Source organism: Peromyscus eremicus, chromosome 1 (genome assembly GCF_949786415.1).
Source record: "Peromyscus eremicus chromosome 1, PerEre_H2_v1, whole genome shotgun sequence".
NCBI classification, from domain to species: Eukaryota; Metazoa; Chordata; class Mammalia; order Rodentia; family Cricetidae; genus Peromyscus; species Peromyscus eremicus.
The window spans coordinates 95,617,911-95,631,333 of record NC_081416.1 but is presented as its reverse complement, the minus strand read 5'-3'; the positions used below and the strand labels follow the sequence as shown (position 1 = coordinate 95,631,333).

Genomic DNA, 13,423 nt, shown 5'->3' with positions numbered 1-13,423 from the left:
CCTTCCTCCTTCCTTTCCTTGCTCCTTCCTTCCTCCCTTCCTTCTTTTCTTCCTTCCTTCCCCTTTCCTCTTCCTTTCCTTCCCACCTTTCTTCATTTGTGTTACTACATTTATTTAAATTTCAAGTAGCTCTCTAGAATACGTAACACTGTGACCTTGATTCCAACACTGCAAAATAAGTAAAATGATGAAAACAAAGAAGGTGGAGGTTGTAATGCTGATTAGTTTTGTAGGGCTGTGGAGAGTTGTATGAAAATTTCTGAGCTGCTTCTTGACTGTTTGAGGTGGTGCCTGTTTGTGGTGTTGCTTACTAACATCACCCACAGGATCTCTGGAGAGGAGTAACACTGGTTCCAAGGGACTGCAGGATATCTAGTGTTCACGTAAGTATATTCTTTACATGGACTGAGACTGTAACTCAGTGGGAGAGCATTTGTCTAGCATGTGCAAGCCCTGGGTTTAATTCTCAGTGTAAACAAACATTCTTTCAAGAAGGAAAATCATTGTCCTCCCATGTCTTAAATGTTTACTGTTAATTACTAACTTAAGCTAAATCTTTCCCATTCATATTCATCTATTCAAATATCACCTTTCAAAGAAAGAGCCTTCATCATAATAGGTGTGTGTGTGTGTGTGTGTGTGTGTGTGTGTGTGTGTGTGTGCGTGCGTGCTTGCGCGCACATATGGTCACATGCATGGTTAAATACATGTGTATATACATTTCAAAAGGTTGAGTTTTTTTTTTCTCTCTCTCTCAAATTTCAAAGAACAGAGAGGAATGTCCTGTTTAAATGGCACTGAGTTCCACCCCTCTTTTTTCCTCTTGCTGGGAGTTCCAGGCCTTGAAGAGATGCATGTGTGGATCGGTTTACCTTTTGGCTTTGTGTATTTGATCGCCCTTGTCGGGAACATCACTATCTTGTTTGTGATCAAGAATGAACACAGCCTTCATCAGCCCATGTTTTACTTCTTGGCAATGTTGGGCTCCGTTGATCTGGGTCTATCCACATCCACAATTCCAAAGATGCTGGGCATCTTCTGGTTTAACTTACGGGAGATTAGCTTTGGGGGATGCGTGACCCAGATGTTCTTCATCCACATATTCACTGCAATGGAGACTGTTGTGCTGGTTGCCATGGCCTTTGACCGATATGTTGCCATCTGTAATCCTCTGCGGTACAGCCTGATTCTCACAAACAGAACGATTGGTCTCATCCTGGTGGTGGTATTTGGAGTAAATTTCATGTTGGTCATTCCTCTGGTGTTTCTCATTTTGAGACTACCTTTCTGTGGACACCATATAATCCCTCACACATACTGTGAACATATGGGAATTGCTCGTCTGGCCTGTGCCAACATAAAGGTAAACATGATATTTGGATTGATTCTTATATCAATGGTGCTTGCTGATGTGCTTCTAATTGCCATCTCCTACATGCGAATCCTATGAGCTGTCTTCTGCCTGCCTTCCCGGGATGCCAGGCTCAAGGCACTTAACACATGTGGCTCTCACATCTGTGTCATCCTGGTCTTCTTCACTCCGGCTTTTTTCTCCTTCATGACCCACAGGTTTGGCAGGAATGTTCCTGCATACATTCATATTCTCCTAGCTAATCTATATGTCGTTGTTCCCCCTGCCCTGAATCCTGTCATCTACGGGGTGAGGACTAAGCAGATTCGGGAGCAGGTTTTAAGCATCTTTTGGAAGAAAAGTTGACGTAAGTTATCTCAGAGAGATGCATCTTCCTCTGGGGAGAAAGGATTATATTTATTAACTACAGAATATTGTAATAGGAAAAAATAACCCATGACATTAGTGTTATTACATTTATTATTTCTGTATACTTAATACAGAACATATAGTATGATGAATATGAAAACAATCACTATGAAAATGTGCAGAATGCTGGCCAGCAGGAAGGGCAAAGGGTAAAAAAGGCACTTGCCAGCAAGCCTGACAACTTGAGTTCAATGCCAGGAAACTTGTTTAACTTACTAACTAACTAACTAACTAACTAACTAACTAACTAACTAAAAGAGAACTTGTAGAATGCCTAAGGCTTGACACAATTGATTTGAAGAGTTTCATTCTTTTCCAGTTTAGTCCTGAGCTGGTGCACAGGATGTAGTCAATTCTGTTGATATTATCATATATATGATATGATATGATATCATGATATGTATATATCACACATATGTATGTTGTATATTACTGGTTTTTAATAGTTTTAATATTCTCTCAGTGTTTCTCAATTGCTTGTTTTCAATCCATAATTTTACTGGTATTTTATTACATATCACAAACTAGGTTCTAAAAATGTAAAACCAGCAAGGTACTTAACATTTTTAAGGGTTTCCATTTTCCATGCCTATACCATCTATGAGCTCTTTCTCAAAGGGAGCTACTGTTCAAAATGAACTAGTTCATTCTCTGTAGAGAGGGGACTGTGTGTGTAAGTGTGTGTGTGTGTGTGTGTGTGTGTGTGTGTGTGTGTATGTTTAGTACTAATAGATAAAGACATAAATATAGAAATGTAGAGGGTGGAGGGTGGAAGGTGGAGGAAGGGAGAGATAATAAATAAGGATAAGGAGGGATGAGTGGGAAAGGTGAGAGGGAAAGAGGAGAAGGGTCAGGAAGACTGACAACTTCATAGATACATCAGCCTGGTAGAGAATTTAAGCTTCTCAGGAATGGATGCAATCACATACATATAAATCATATTCCCCAAAGAAGAGTCAAACCCAAAGCTCCCTAGAGCAACTCCCAGACTCACAAATTTAGTTCTTCATTCATTCACCTTGTGTTAAGTATCTTGTATTGCCCAACCCTTTCTACACTGTGTTTCTTCTTGTGAATTGTGAGAGGGAACCTCAGTAATAAACCCATTTTTCACATTTTTATTTGTGTAGACCTCATCTTATCTTCTTACTCACAGAGTAGTTGCTTAGCAATGCACATTTTTGTTTTCAAAATCTTAAGTACAAAACACACACAGTATAGTTATCTCAGTAAACTTTTTATAAACATATAAACAATGAACTATCAAATATTGTTCTTAAAATATTATTTCCTTTTATTGATTTGAACTTGCTAGACATCTTCACACCTAACGTAATCCCATCTCATTCCCCACTGGGCTCCAAACACTCCACATCTGATTACTACACCACAATACATCAGTGGCTGTATTCATTGTCTTATTATCTTACCAAAACTAATTTCCTCCAGTAATAATGGGTGCTCCACTATACAAAGTCCAAGTTCTTCAGCTGTGACCAAAAAAAAAGAAAAAAAAATGAAACTTACACTTCAACATACAATCTTTTCAAGAAGTTTGACAAACGCCATCATTTTAATACACATTTCTCATTTTTACTCTTGAAGTACCAAGAACATTTGGTTGCCATGCCTACTCCAAAAATATAGATGTCATTTCTTGTTTCCAAAGCAACAACGGTATGGCCATTTCTAGAGCAACGACTCCCTGAAAACATCTTTTGTAATGAATGAATTACTAGTGATATGAACAATTTGGTCCAACTCTCAGATTCTTCTCCCATTTGAATGGTGATTTGTTTAGATACCCTTATGATAATTAATGCTTCAAAATGAGAATGTACTTTTCCTTTATTAAATATTAATTTTAATGATACAATTATACAGGATGCTACCTTGTCGGGAAAATGAAGGGACTCTGGCCAGCTCAAGCACAGCAAGCATGGCTCTAACAGGCCTTGCTCATCTCCCACATGCCCTCTGCTTTGCTAAAAACCATTAGATTACATTCCTAAAGCTAGTCCCCAGGTCTATTCCCTTGGCCTCTTCCTCCTCCTGAGGGGGACTGCCGAGGTCCAACTATCAAAGTATTGAAGTTCAGCAATCAAAGCCCCCTATGGTTCACTTAATCAAAATGCCCAGTCAAAATGTACCACTGCAGCCTAGCCCATTCTCACACAGACCTCCCCTTTTTTCTCGTCTTAAAAAATTATACCTACAAGGTCATTTGCTGTTGTTTTTCTGCTTGGGTCAGAAAGCAGCCACTTTAACTTTTTTCCCTTGCTTAATAAAGGATCTCTCTGTTAAAACAAGTATTTGGGTATGGTTTGTGCCTAGTCCAGGGTCCAGAAGGGACCCCTCGATGTGCAGGATTTCCTTCACTGATGCCAAGACTTGGATAAGCCTGTAACCCCCAACCTTTTTTCACATATTCCAGTCTTTCTGGCACCCCATTCTCTCATCCAACAGAGGCTGATTGGTAAGTCCCACACCCTGACTGTCCTAGACAGTCTCCAGGTTCTCGGGTGACAGCCCTTGAGTGTTCAGTGTCCCTGCACTATCCTGTGGAACTGAGGAGACTGTACCCTGCCATGACCTTCACTGGTTATGGCAGACTCCCATGGACTGGCTGCTAGTTAGGCACATTCTATCCAGTCTGGTTTGGTAGGGGCCTTCTCCCTTTCACTTTTGGTGGTCTTGTTGCCGGAATCCAGTGCCCTTTCCCACTCCCAAAAACCTGTTTACAGTTTTCAGATTTATCCTCAAATCCCCTGGGGTCCCTCTCTTGGTAACAGAGTCTGGGTGATGACCCACTCCCTCCCAAAGACCCCTCTTCACTCTCTCAAGACACAAAGGAACTCTGGTCCCTCTTGACTTTGGCCCACCTACCACCCAGGGTAATGGGCTCCATCCCCTCCAATCTGACTGACTCACCTTTGGGATGTCTCTTCCAGAATCTCAAACAGCTAAAACTCTCAGACATCAAATCCCCTAAGCTCATTCACTATAGTACCCAGGCTTGGCCTCTATATCCACTAGATAATCATTTTAAATGGCCATATAATGGCTCTCTGGATCCTAACATTATTCAGGATCTTCACAATTTTGTGAGTGCACAGGAAAATGGATAGAGATCCTCTATGTCTCTGCTTTTTTCCTTTCTCCACCCCTGTAGTCCTCCTGCTCACCATCCCATGTCCTCCTTGCTCTCAAGTTCTCAGTACCTACCCCTGACTCTTTTGCTCCTGAAACTGAAACTCTGTCCTTTGAACTTTGCCAAGGAACCATCCACCCAGATTTCACCAAGGCCAGACAGATCAGCCTCTATGTCCTTGGTTCTCACCTCTCCCTTACCCACTACCTCTGCTTAATCCAGCCCATGGTGCTACAGATCCCAACAGGGGCTACTGTTTTTCAGGCCATGCCCCTCATGCCTGAAGCACAGTGGCTACTACAGTCTCCACTGTTCACAGGTGCAGGAGTCCCCCACTTCCTTCAGACCACCTGAGCTCTGATAGTGTTCCAACAGCCACCCCTCCTTCTCCCTGACCATGTGCCATGGGCCACATACATCCCCACATCACCCCCCTTTACCCCCACTCTGCAGTGCCCAGTGGAGTCTGACTAGTAGGAAGGAGTCAATGCTCACCCATAGCACATCAGCCTCTCTTAAACTCCTTAACAACAAACAGGTCACTCCCATGTCCCTCCAGGAACTGTAGCTTCCTTAGTCTCATGCCTAGGCCACAGCAATGTTTTCCTTAGGCTGGTTTCTGGGCTACTGTGACTGATTCCCCCACCTTCCCCTGCCTTGTTCCAGCTGTGCTGCTCCAATAGCCCCTCTGTCCATCCTCAATGCCTTAGCCCCAAAAAGCCTCCTCCATTCAGCCCAGTGCTGCTCCCCCTCCCTTCCTAAAGCCAAATTCTCCACTGTTGACACCCAAGTAAGCTACAGTACAATTTATGGCCTTGTGATAACACCTCCCTCTGCCAAGGCCCTTACCACTTTCCCACCTTAAACTTCCCGGTCCTGATACCACGTCTAGCTTAAACCTACTCATACAAGAACTGTAATATTCTGTAATGAAAAAGTTGACTATATTTATGGTCTGTGGTCTATTTTCATGCTAAAAGATCTCCAATTAAATCTTCAACTCTAATTTTAAGGCTCAACCTTAACAGGGATAAAGCTGTACTTCCTAATCTTATAAAAGCTAGATTAACTTGTTATGAACTATTAAAGATAAAGCATACAACTTAATTATCAGTTACCTCATAAATAATCATATGGTTTAATGTGCTCAGAATTATACTTATAGTCATGATTAATTACAAAAATAAGCTTTATTTAGTCTCCTGTGTTTTCAAAATTAAGCCTTTGAAAACAAGTAAGTTCTAACAAAATTTGTCTATTTTAGCTATACTTAATAGATACTTGACCCTCAAACTCCTTACTGAACTGCTGAATATGGCACTTAAAATGTTGAAACATCAAAAACAATAAAAACTTCCCACAATAAACAGAGACCCCCTCCTAACAATAAACTTTAAGGTCCCAAAGAAGATAGATGGAATACCACACCATTGACTCCATCTGGACTGTGATAATGCTAACTACTGGACAAAACTGCCCATGCCTTACCTGCCACCAGGAACCTGTATAAACTGTGGGACACTTTTGGATTGATGGATGTACTATGCCTCATCAAAGTAAAGTCAATTTTTCCAAGTTCTTCCTCTACAGGAACAATTCAGACCTAAGTCTGACATCTCAAGGCCCTCTACTCTGTGGGACAAACTGAAGCTAAAATGCTACTCTTGTCTGACCTCTGAAGACCTGTAATGAATCACATAAGCCTCATACAATTGTCTAAGTAAGTCTCTGTCATTTTAATCGATACAAAAATCATTTAAATTGTACTTCCTACTCAAATTTAAACTTCACAGATCTCTGATGGCATTGATGAGTAATTGTAGCTTTAACAACAGCAAACACCCAGCTGCCAGGTCAGTCCATTTCATGAGTATAGTTTACCTTGATGACAGGCTTCCCACTAAAAAAGATTTTAGTTTCCAAAGGTTATAAAAAAACAAACAAACAAGTAAGTTATGTAGTTCAAGGAAAAATAAATGATACAAGGTAGACAAACCTAAGAAACTAACTCAATATATATACATATATGTTTAAAGTTATGGCAGTCTAAGAAAATGTAAGTCACTTACAAGTCTGAGAAAGTGATTTAAGCCATATGAAAAGTTGTTTCAGATTTCTCTCCTTCTCTCTATGCTATTTATCCCTTCTCCCTCACCCAGAATCAAAATATACAGCCATTCCTCCAGATCCCTCCAGAGTCCTCCCTTAACTTGATTCTTTTAAAGTGTTTTTCCTCATTCCCTCATGTCCTATTCCTTTACTAGGAAAGGATGTCCTCTCCAGAATTGACATGAACTTTGTTTTTTTTTTCTCTGACCATAGCTCCCAGGACACTCCTGTGTCCCTCCTCTTCCTTTCCTCAAAAATCCCAAAACCTCTCTTGCCCTCTGCCTCCTTCTCTAGTCCGTCCCACTGTATGGAGTACCACCTCTTCTTCCCTTGCTGCACACCATAAACCCCTCTCTATCATACTCAAAGACACTTCTGCATATTTTCACAAACCCCAATACTCCCTACCCCAACCAGCCTCTGCCTAGGCCTCAAACACATAATTTCTATGCCCCACCTCCTTGCCCAACCATACTCCCATATTAACTAGTCAAAAACACCTAACAGAACCTTCCACCTATCCCAGGACATTTGCTCCATTAGCCATTTTTCATTCACACCCTTAAGTCTCTAACCCCTAGGCTTTTCTCTCCATTATCCCTAAAACATCACTCACTTTTCAGTCCTAAATCTTAAAGATGTTTTCTTTCTCAGTACGCCTGAATATTCACTTTCAAGACCTTTATGCTTTCACATAGAAAGGATCCTGATACTCAACAATCCCAACAACTAAACTCAACTGTCCTTCTCCAGGGATTCAGAGTCCCTTCAGAAACATCTGTTTGTCCTGTTAGCACCTCAAGCAGTCTGGTACACATATACCCTTTGGTCTGAAGTCTTATTGCTGTTACTCTGTTTTGAAAAAGCAGTTCTAGAAAATTTGTATCTGATAATCTGCAGGTAATTTGAGGGTAGAACATGCACCCCTCCAGGCTTATATAGCAGTACTCCTCAGCTGATATTTAGCTCTAAATGAAGAGCTACACTAAATAAATGGCTGCTGAAATAGGAAGAATCAGTTTTATCTTAGGTACAAGCTCCCTGATAAGTCATTCAATCTCAAGTTGGTCATTCCTAAACACATATACATATGAGCAAAACTAAATGAATTTAGTATGTGGTGCATGTGTGAGTGTGTATGTGTGTAACAATGATAATTAAAGAAGACATGAGTTTGAGAAGAATTGGGGGCAACTTGGACAGATTTAGAGGGTGGGAGGTGTACCTTAACGTATATTGAAAGAGCTCATATAGCAAAGTCATATGGTACTTTTAGCTTTTGAGAATTCTCCACACTGGTTTCTATAGTGGATGGGCAGTTTATAATTTCACCAAAAGTGAATGAGGGTTCCTTTTCCTTGTAATGTCACCAGCATTTTTTGTCTTTTTTATATTATTACTTAAACTTTTGCCATTTTGACCTGAGTAAGATGAAATGTCAAAGTAGTTTTAATTTGACTTTCCCTAATTTCTAAGGATGTTGGACACTTCTTAACATATTTATTAGTCATTTTTCTTCTTTTGAAAACTATTTTTTTAGGTCTGTACCAGTCCTACTAAAAGTGATTTACAGGTTTGGTGTAATCTCATTCAAAGTTCCCATGACATCCTTCACAGAAATAGAAAACAGAAGATCCTACAGTTCTTATGGAAACACAGAAGACTCTTGACAGCCAAAGAAAAAAATAAGTAAAAGAACAATGCTGAAGTGATTCCTATTCCAGATTTCAAGATATGTTACAGAGTTATAGTAATAAAAAAAAGAGCATGATACACATAAAAAACCCTAGATATGTTGATCAGTGGAACAAAATAGAACACCCAAAAATCAATCATGCAAATATAGTCATTTGACTAAAATGCCAAAAAGGCACACTGGAGAAATGATACCCGTAACAGTCAACAAATGTTGCTGAGAAAACTGGATGTTCATGTGAAAAAGAATAAAATTAGATTCATATCTATCATCATGCACAAAAAATTAACTTTAAATGGATCAAAGATCTTAAGGTAAAACATGAAACACTGAAATTTGTAGAAGAAAACATACGCAGTACCTTATAGTTTAACAGATGCAAGAATGGACTTTCTGAAGGGACTGTTTGACTAGGAATTAAGGTCAACAACTGACAAATGTGGACTTCATTAAACTAAAAAGCTTTTGTACAGAAAGGAACCAATCAGTCAAGTGAAGAAGAAGCCCACAGGATAGGAGAGAATCTTTTACAGCTGGCCGTCTAACAGAGGGTTAATATTCATAGTACATAGAAAAGTAAATACATTAAAAAATCAAGATAACAAATGACCCAGTTAGGAAAATAGGCCGACTACATTCATGATAAGCAGAGAGGATTCTGACTAAGACTGAGAGCTGTATCTCAGTCTCAACTAGTCTTGACTCTGCTTCTATCAGTTTCAATAGATTAATATGTAGGGTACAAATTGAACGAAACAAATAAATAAGGAAAAAGCTTGCAATGGGCCAACTTCCCCAACAAGAGCTTCATGAAGAAGATAAAGAAATGGCAAGTGGCAAATAAACATTAAAAGCTGTGCAACTTTACTAATCATAAAACCACACGTTAAAATGACTACAGAGTAAGCAGCCTCACCAGAATGCCTGAGATAAAAGATCCATTTGTTAGGGCATTACTAAGACAACTGTAATACAATAAATTAAAGAAAGAAAAACTTGAAGATAGGTTTTCAACATAGGTATTTTCCATGGAACTGTCACCACTACAGAGATAATGAACCTTTATTTCATTCCTGACAAATTTCCTTAATGATTCTCACAATCTTCCCCACTCCAACCACTGACATTCTTCCCGACTTTCTCAATTTGTTGGCATTTTCTTAAATTTTATATGCACAGAAAATGCATTTTTCTGGCTTCTTTTTTTAAACAGACATTGAACTTCAAATTTTTAGTTGTATTACTTTTAATTAGGTTTATGTGTCTGTGTGTAGGTATATGCACATGAGTGGAGAAGCCCATGAATGCCAGAAGAGAGAGTTGGATCCTTTGGAGCTGGAATTACAAATGATTGTGAGCTGCTGGATATAAGTACTCTGGTCTCATACAGAGCAACAAATGCTTTTAACTGTTAAGCTATATTAAAATTTATTTATTTGTTTGTTTGTTTTACATCCCTGCTGAAACCTTCCTACCCCCATCCTTTAATCCTATTCCCTCGCTCCCATTCTCCTCCACTACAACCCCAATTCCCTCCTCTTCTGTGTCCATCCAGGAAAGGACAGGTCTCCTATGAATAACAGTAAAACATGGCATATCATGTTGCAGTAAGACTAAACACCTCCCCATATATTAAGACTGGGCAAGATTACCCAATATGAGGAGTAGGGTCCCAAAAGCCAGTAAAAGAGTCAAAGACAGGCCCCATTCCCACTGTTAGGAGTCCCATAAGAAGACTAAGCTATACAAGTGTAACATATATGCATAGGGCCTAGATGTCAGTTCCATGCAGGCTCCCTGGTTGTCAATTCAGTCTCTGCGAATCCCTATGAGCCCAGGTTAGTTGATTGTGCCAGCCTTCTTGTGATGTCCTTGAACCCTCTAACTCCTACACTCCTTTCTCCTCATCCTCTCTGATGAAATTAGGCCGGGCACCAATCTGGTCACATGAGATGGCCTGTTTAGGCTACTTATTCACTTTTGCTAGGAATCTGAGCTGGGGTCCTCCCTGTAGACTCCTGGTGGATGCCCCTGGCTGGCTCCCACCTGACCCTAAAATGCCGCCCCAGCAGTCCCCCTCAGCACTTTCCCCCTCTGTTCCTACCCAACTGGATCCCTCATGTTCTTATCCCCATTGGCCCCCAATCCACTCATGAAATCTCTTCTATTTCCCTTTCCCAGGGAGATCCGGGTGTCGACCCCATGAACCCTCCTTGTCACCTAGTTTTGCTGGGTCTGTGGATTGTAGCATATTTTTCCTTTATTTTACAGCTGATGTCTACTTATGAGTGAGTACATAGCATGTTTGTCTTTCTCAGTCTGGCTTACCTCACTCAAGATGATTTTTTCTAGTTCTATCCATTTGCCTTCAAATTTCCTTCTGTCCAGCCAGACAGTGGTGGCACACGCCTTTAATCCCAGCACTCGGGACGCAGAGCCAGGCAGATCTCTGTGAGTTACAGCTACAGAGAGAGTTCGAGGAAAGGTGCCAAAGCTACACAGAGAAACCCTGTCTCAAAAAAAAAAGAAAGAAAAAAGAAAGAAAAAGAAAAAAAGACAAAAAGAAAAAAGAAAAGTGAAAAAAAAGACCTCAAATCTACAGCCTCTTTCTAAAAAGAAAAGTTTTTATATTTCTATAAAAATATATCAGTGCTAAGGAATGTCTTTCTGTATGCTGTGAATATGTATTGCTACCATTGGTTAATAAATAAGCTGCTTTGGCCTATGGCAGGACAGTTTAGAGGCAGGCGGGAAATCCAAGCAGAGATACAGGGAAGAGAAAGGCAGGGTCAGGGGAGATGTTGAAAATCTCCCAGGGGAAGCAAGATGTCATGTAACACAGGTAAAGCCACGTGACATGTGGTGATGCACAGATTAACAGAAATGAGTTAATGGAAGATGTAAGAGCTATCTAGTAAGGAGCCTGAGCCTGGACCAAGCAGTTTGTAATTAATATATTAGCCTCTGAGTAATTATTTTATAAGCGGCTGTAGGACTGCGAGTGGGAGAGATTTGTCCAGACTGTTGTCCCTGGGTGGGACTGAGAAACTCCCCCCAACATATCAGTAATAAGGGGACCTAGCATTTGCCCATCTTTACCAAACACATCAATCAAGGGGCTTGTAGCTGGAGAGATTTTCTCCAGTTCCCGCCAAGCCCCGGCAGTCCCACAGCCCTTATAAAATAAACACACAGACTCTTATACTATTTAAGCTGTTTGGCCTAATGGCTCAGACTTCTAGCTATCTAGTTCTTACATCTTAAATTAACCCATTTCTATTAATCTATACCTTGTCACATGGCTTGTGGCTTACCAGTATCTTTTTTTTTTTAATTTTTATTTTGCAATACAATTCAGTTCTACATATTAGCCACAGATTCCCTTGTTCTCCCCCCTCCTTCCCCCCTCACCTTCCCCCCAGCCCGCCCCCCATTCCAATCTCCTCCAGGGCAAAGCCTTCCCCACAGACTGAGATCAACCTGGTGGACTCAGTCCAGGTAGGTCCAGTCCCCTCCTCCCAGGCCGAGCCAAGGGACCCTGCATAGGCCCCAGGTTTCAAACAGCCGACTCATGCAATGAGCACAGGACCCGGTCCCACTGCCTGGATGCCTCCCAAACAGATCAGGCCAATCAACTGTCTCACCAACTCAGAGGGCCTGATCCAGTTGGTGACCTCTCAGCCATTGGTTCATATTTCATGTGTTTCCGTTTGTTTGGCTATTTGTCTCTATGCTTTATCCAACCTTGGTCTCAACAATTCTCGCTCATATAAACCCTCCTCATTCTCGGGGCCTAGTCATGGATCTCTGCATCCAGATCCCTCAGTAGTTGGATGAGGTTTCTAGCACGACAATTAGGGTGTTTGGCTATCCCATCACCAGAGTAGGTCAGTTCGGGCTGTCTCTCGACCATTGCCAGCAGTCTGTTGTGGGGGTATCTTTGTGGATTTCTGTGGGCCTCTCTAGCACTTTGCTTCTTCCTATTCTTATGTGGTCTTCATTTACCATGGTCTCCTATTCCTTGTTCTCCCTCTCTGTTGTTGATCCAGCTGGGATCTTCCGCTCCCCCAAGCTCTCTTTCCCTTAACCCTTGCCCTTCACTACCCCCACTCATGTCCAGGCTGTTCATGTAGATCTCATTCCATTTCTCTGTCATTGGGCGATCCCCGTGTCTTTCTTGGGGTCCTGTTTTCCAGGTAGCCTCCCTGGTGATGTGAGTAGCAGTCCAGTCATCCTTGTTCCACATCTAGTATCCTGCTATGAGTGAGTACATACCATGTTTGTCTTTCTGAGTCTGGGATACCTCACTCAGGATGATTTTTTCTAGATCCATCCATTTGTCTGCAAACCTCATGATGTCATTGTTTTTCTCTGCTGAGTAGTATTCCGTTGTGTATATGTACCACATTTTATTTATCCATTCTTCAGTTGAAGGGCATCTAGGTTGTTTCCATGTTCTGGCTATTACAAACAATGCTGATATGAACATAGCTGAACAAGTGCTCTTGTGGTGTGCTTACCAGTATCTTACATATTGGTACTCATGGCGGTGGCTGGCAGGGTCTCCTGACTCAGCCTTCCTGTTCCCAGAATTCTCTTCTCTGTTTGTCCCACCTATACTTCCTGCCTGGCTACTGGCCAATCAGCATTTTATTTATACAGAGCAATATCCACAGTACTTCCCCTT

At 41.1% G+C, this 13,423-nt stretch overlaps 1 protein-coding gene across 1 annotated transcript; it reads left to right on the top strand.

The window, feature by feature from the left end:
* Positions 1-778: 778 nt before the first annotated feature.
* LOC131900838 (olfactory receptor 52E4-like) lies at positions 779-1,717 on the top strand. The gene is given in 1 exon segment (XM_059252178.1): positions 779-1,717. A coding segment is annotated over 1 exon segment (939 nt).
* The last annotated feature ends 11,706 nt before the right edge of the window (positions 1,718-13,423 follow it).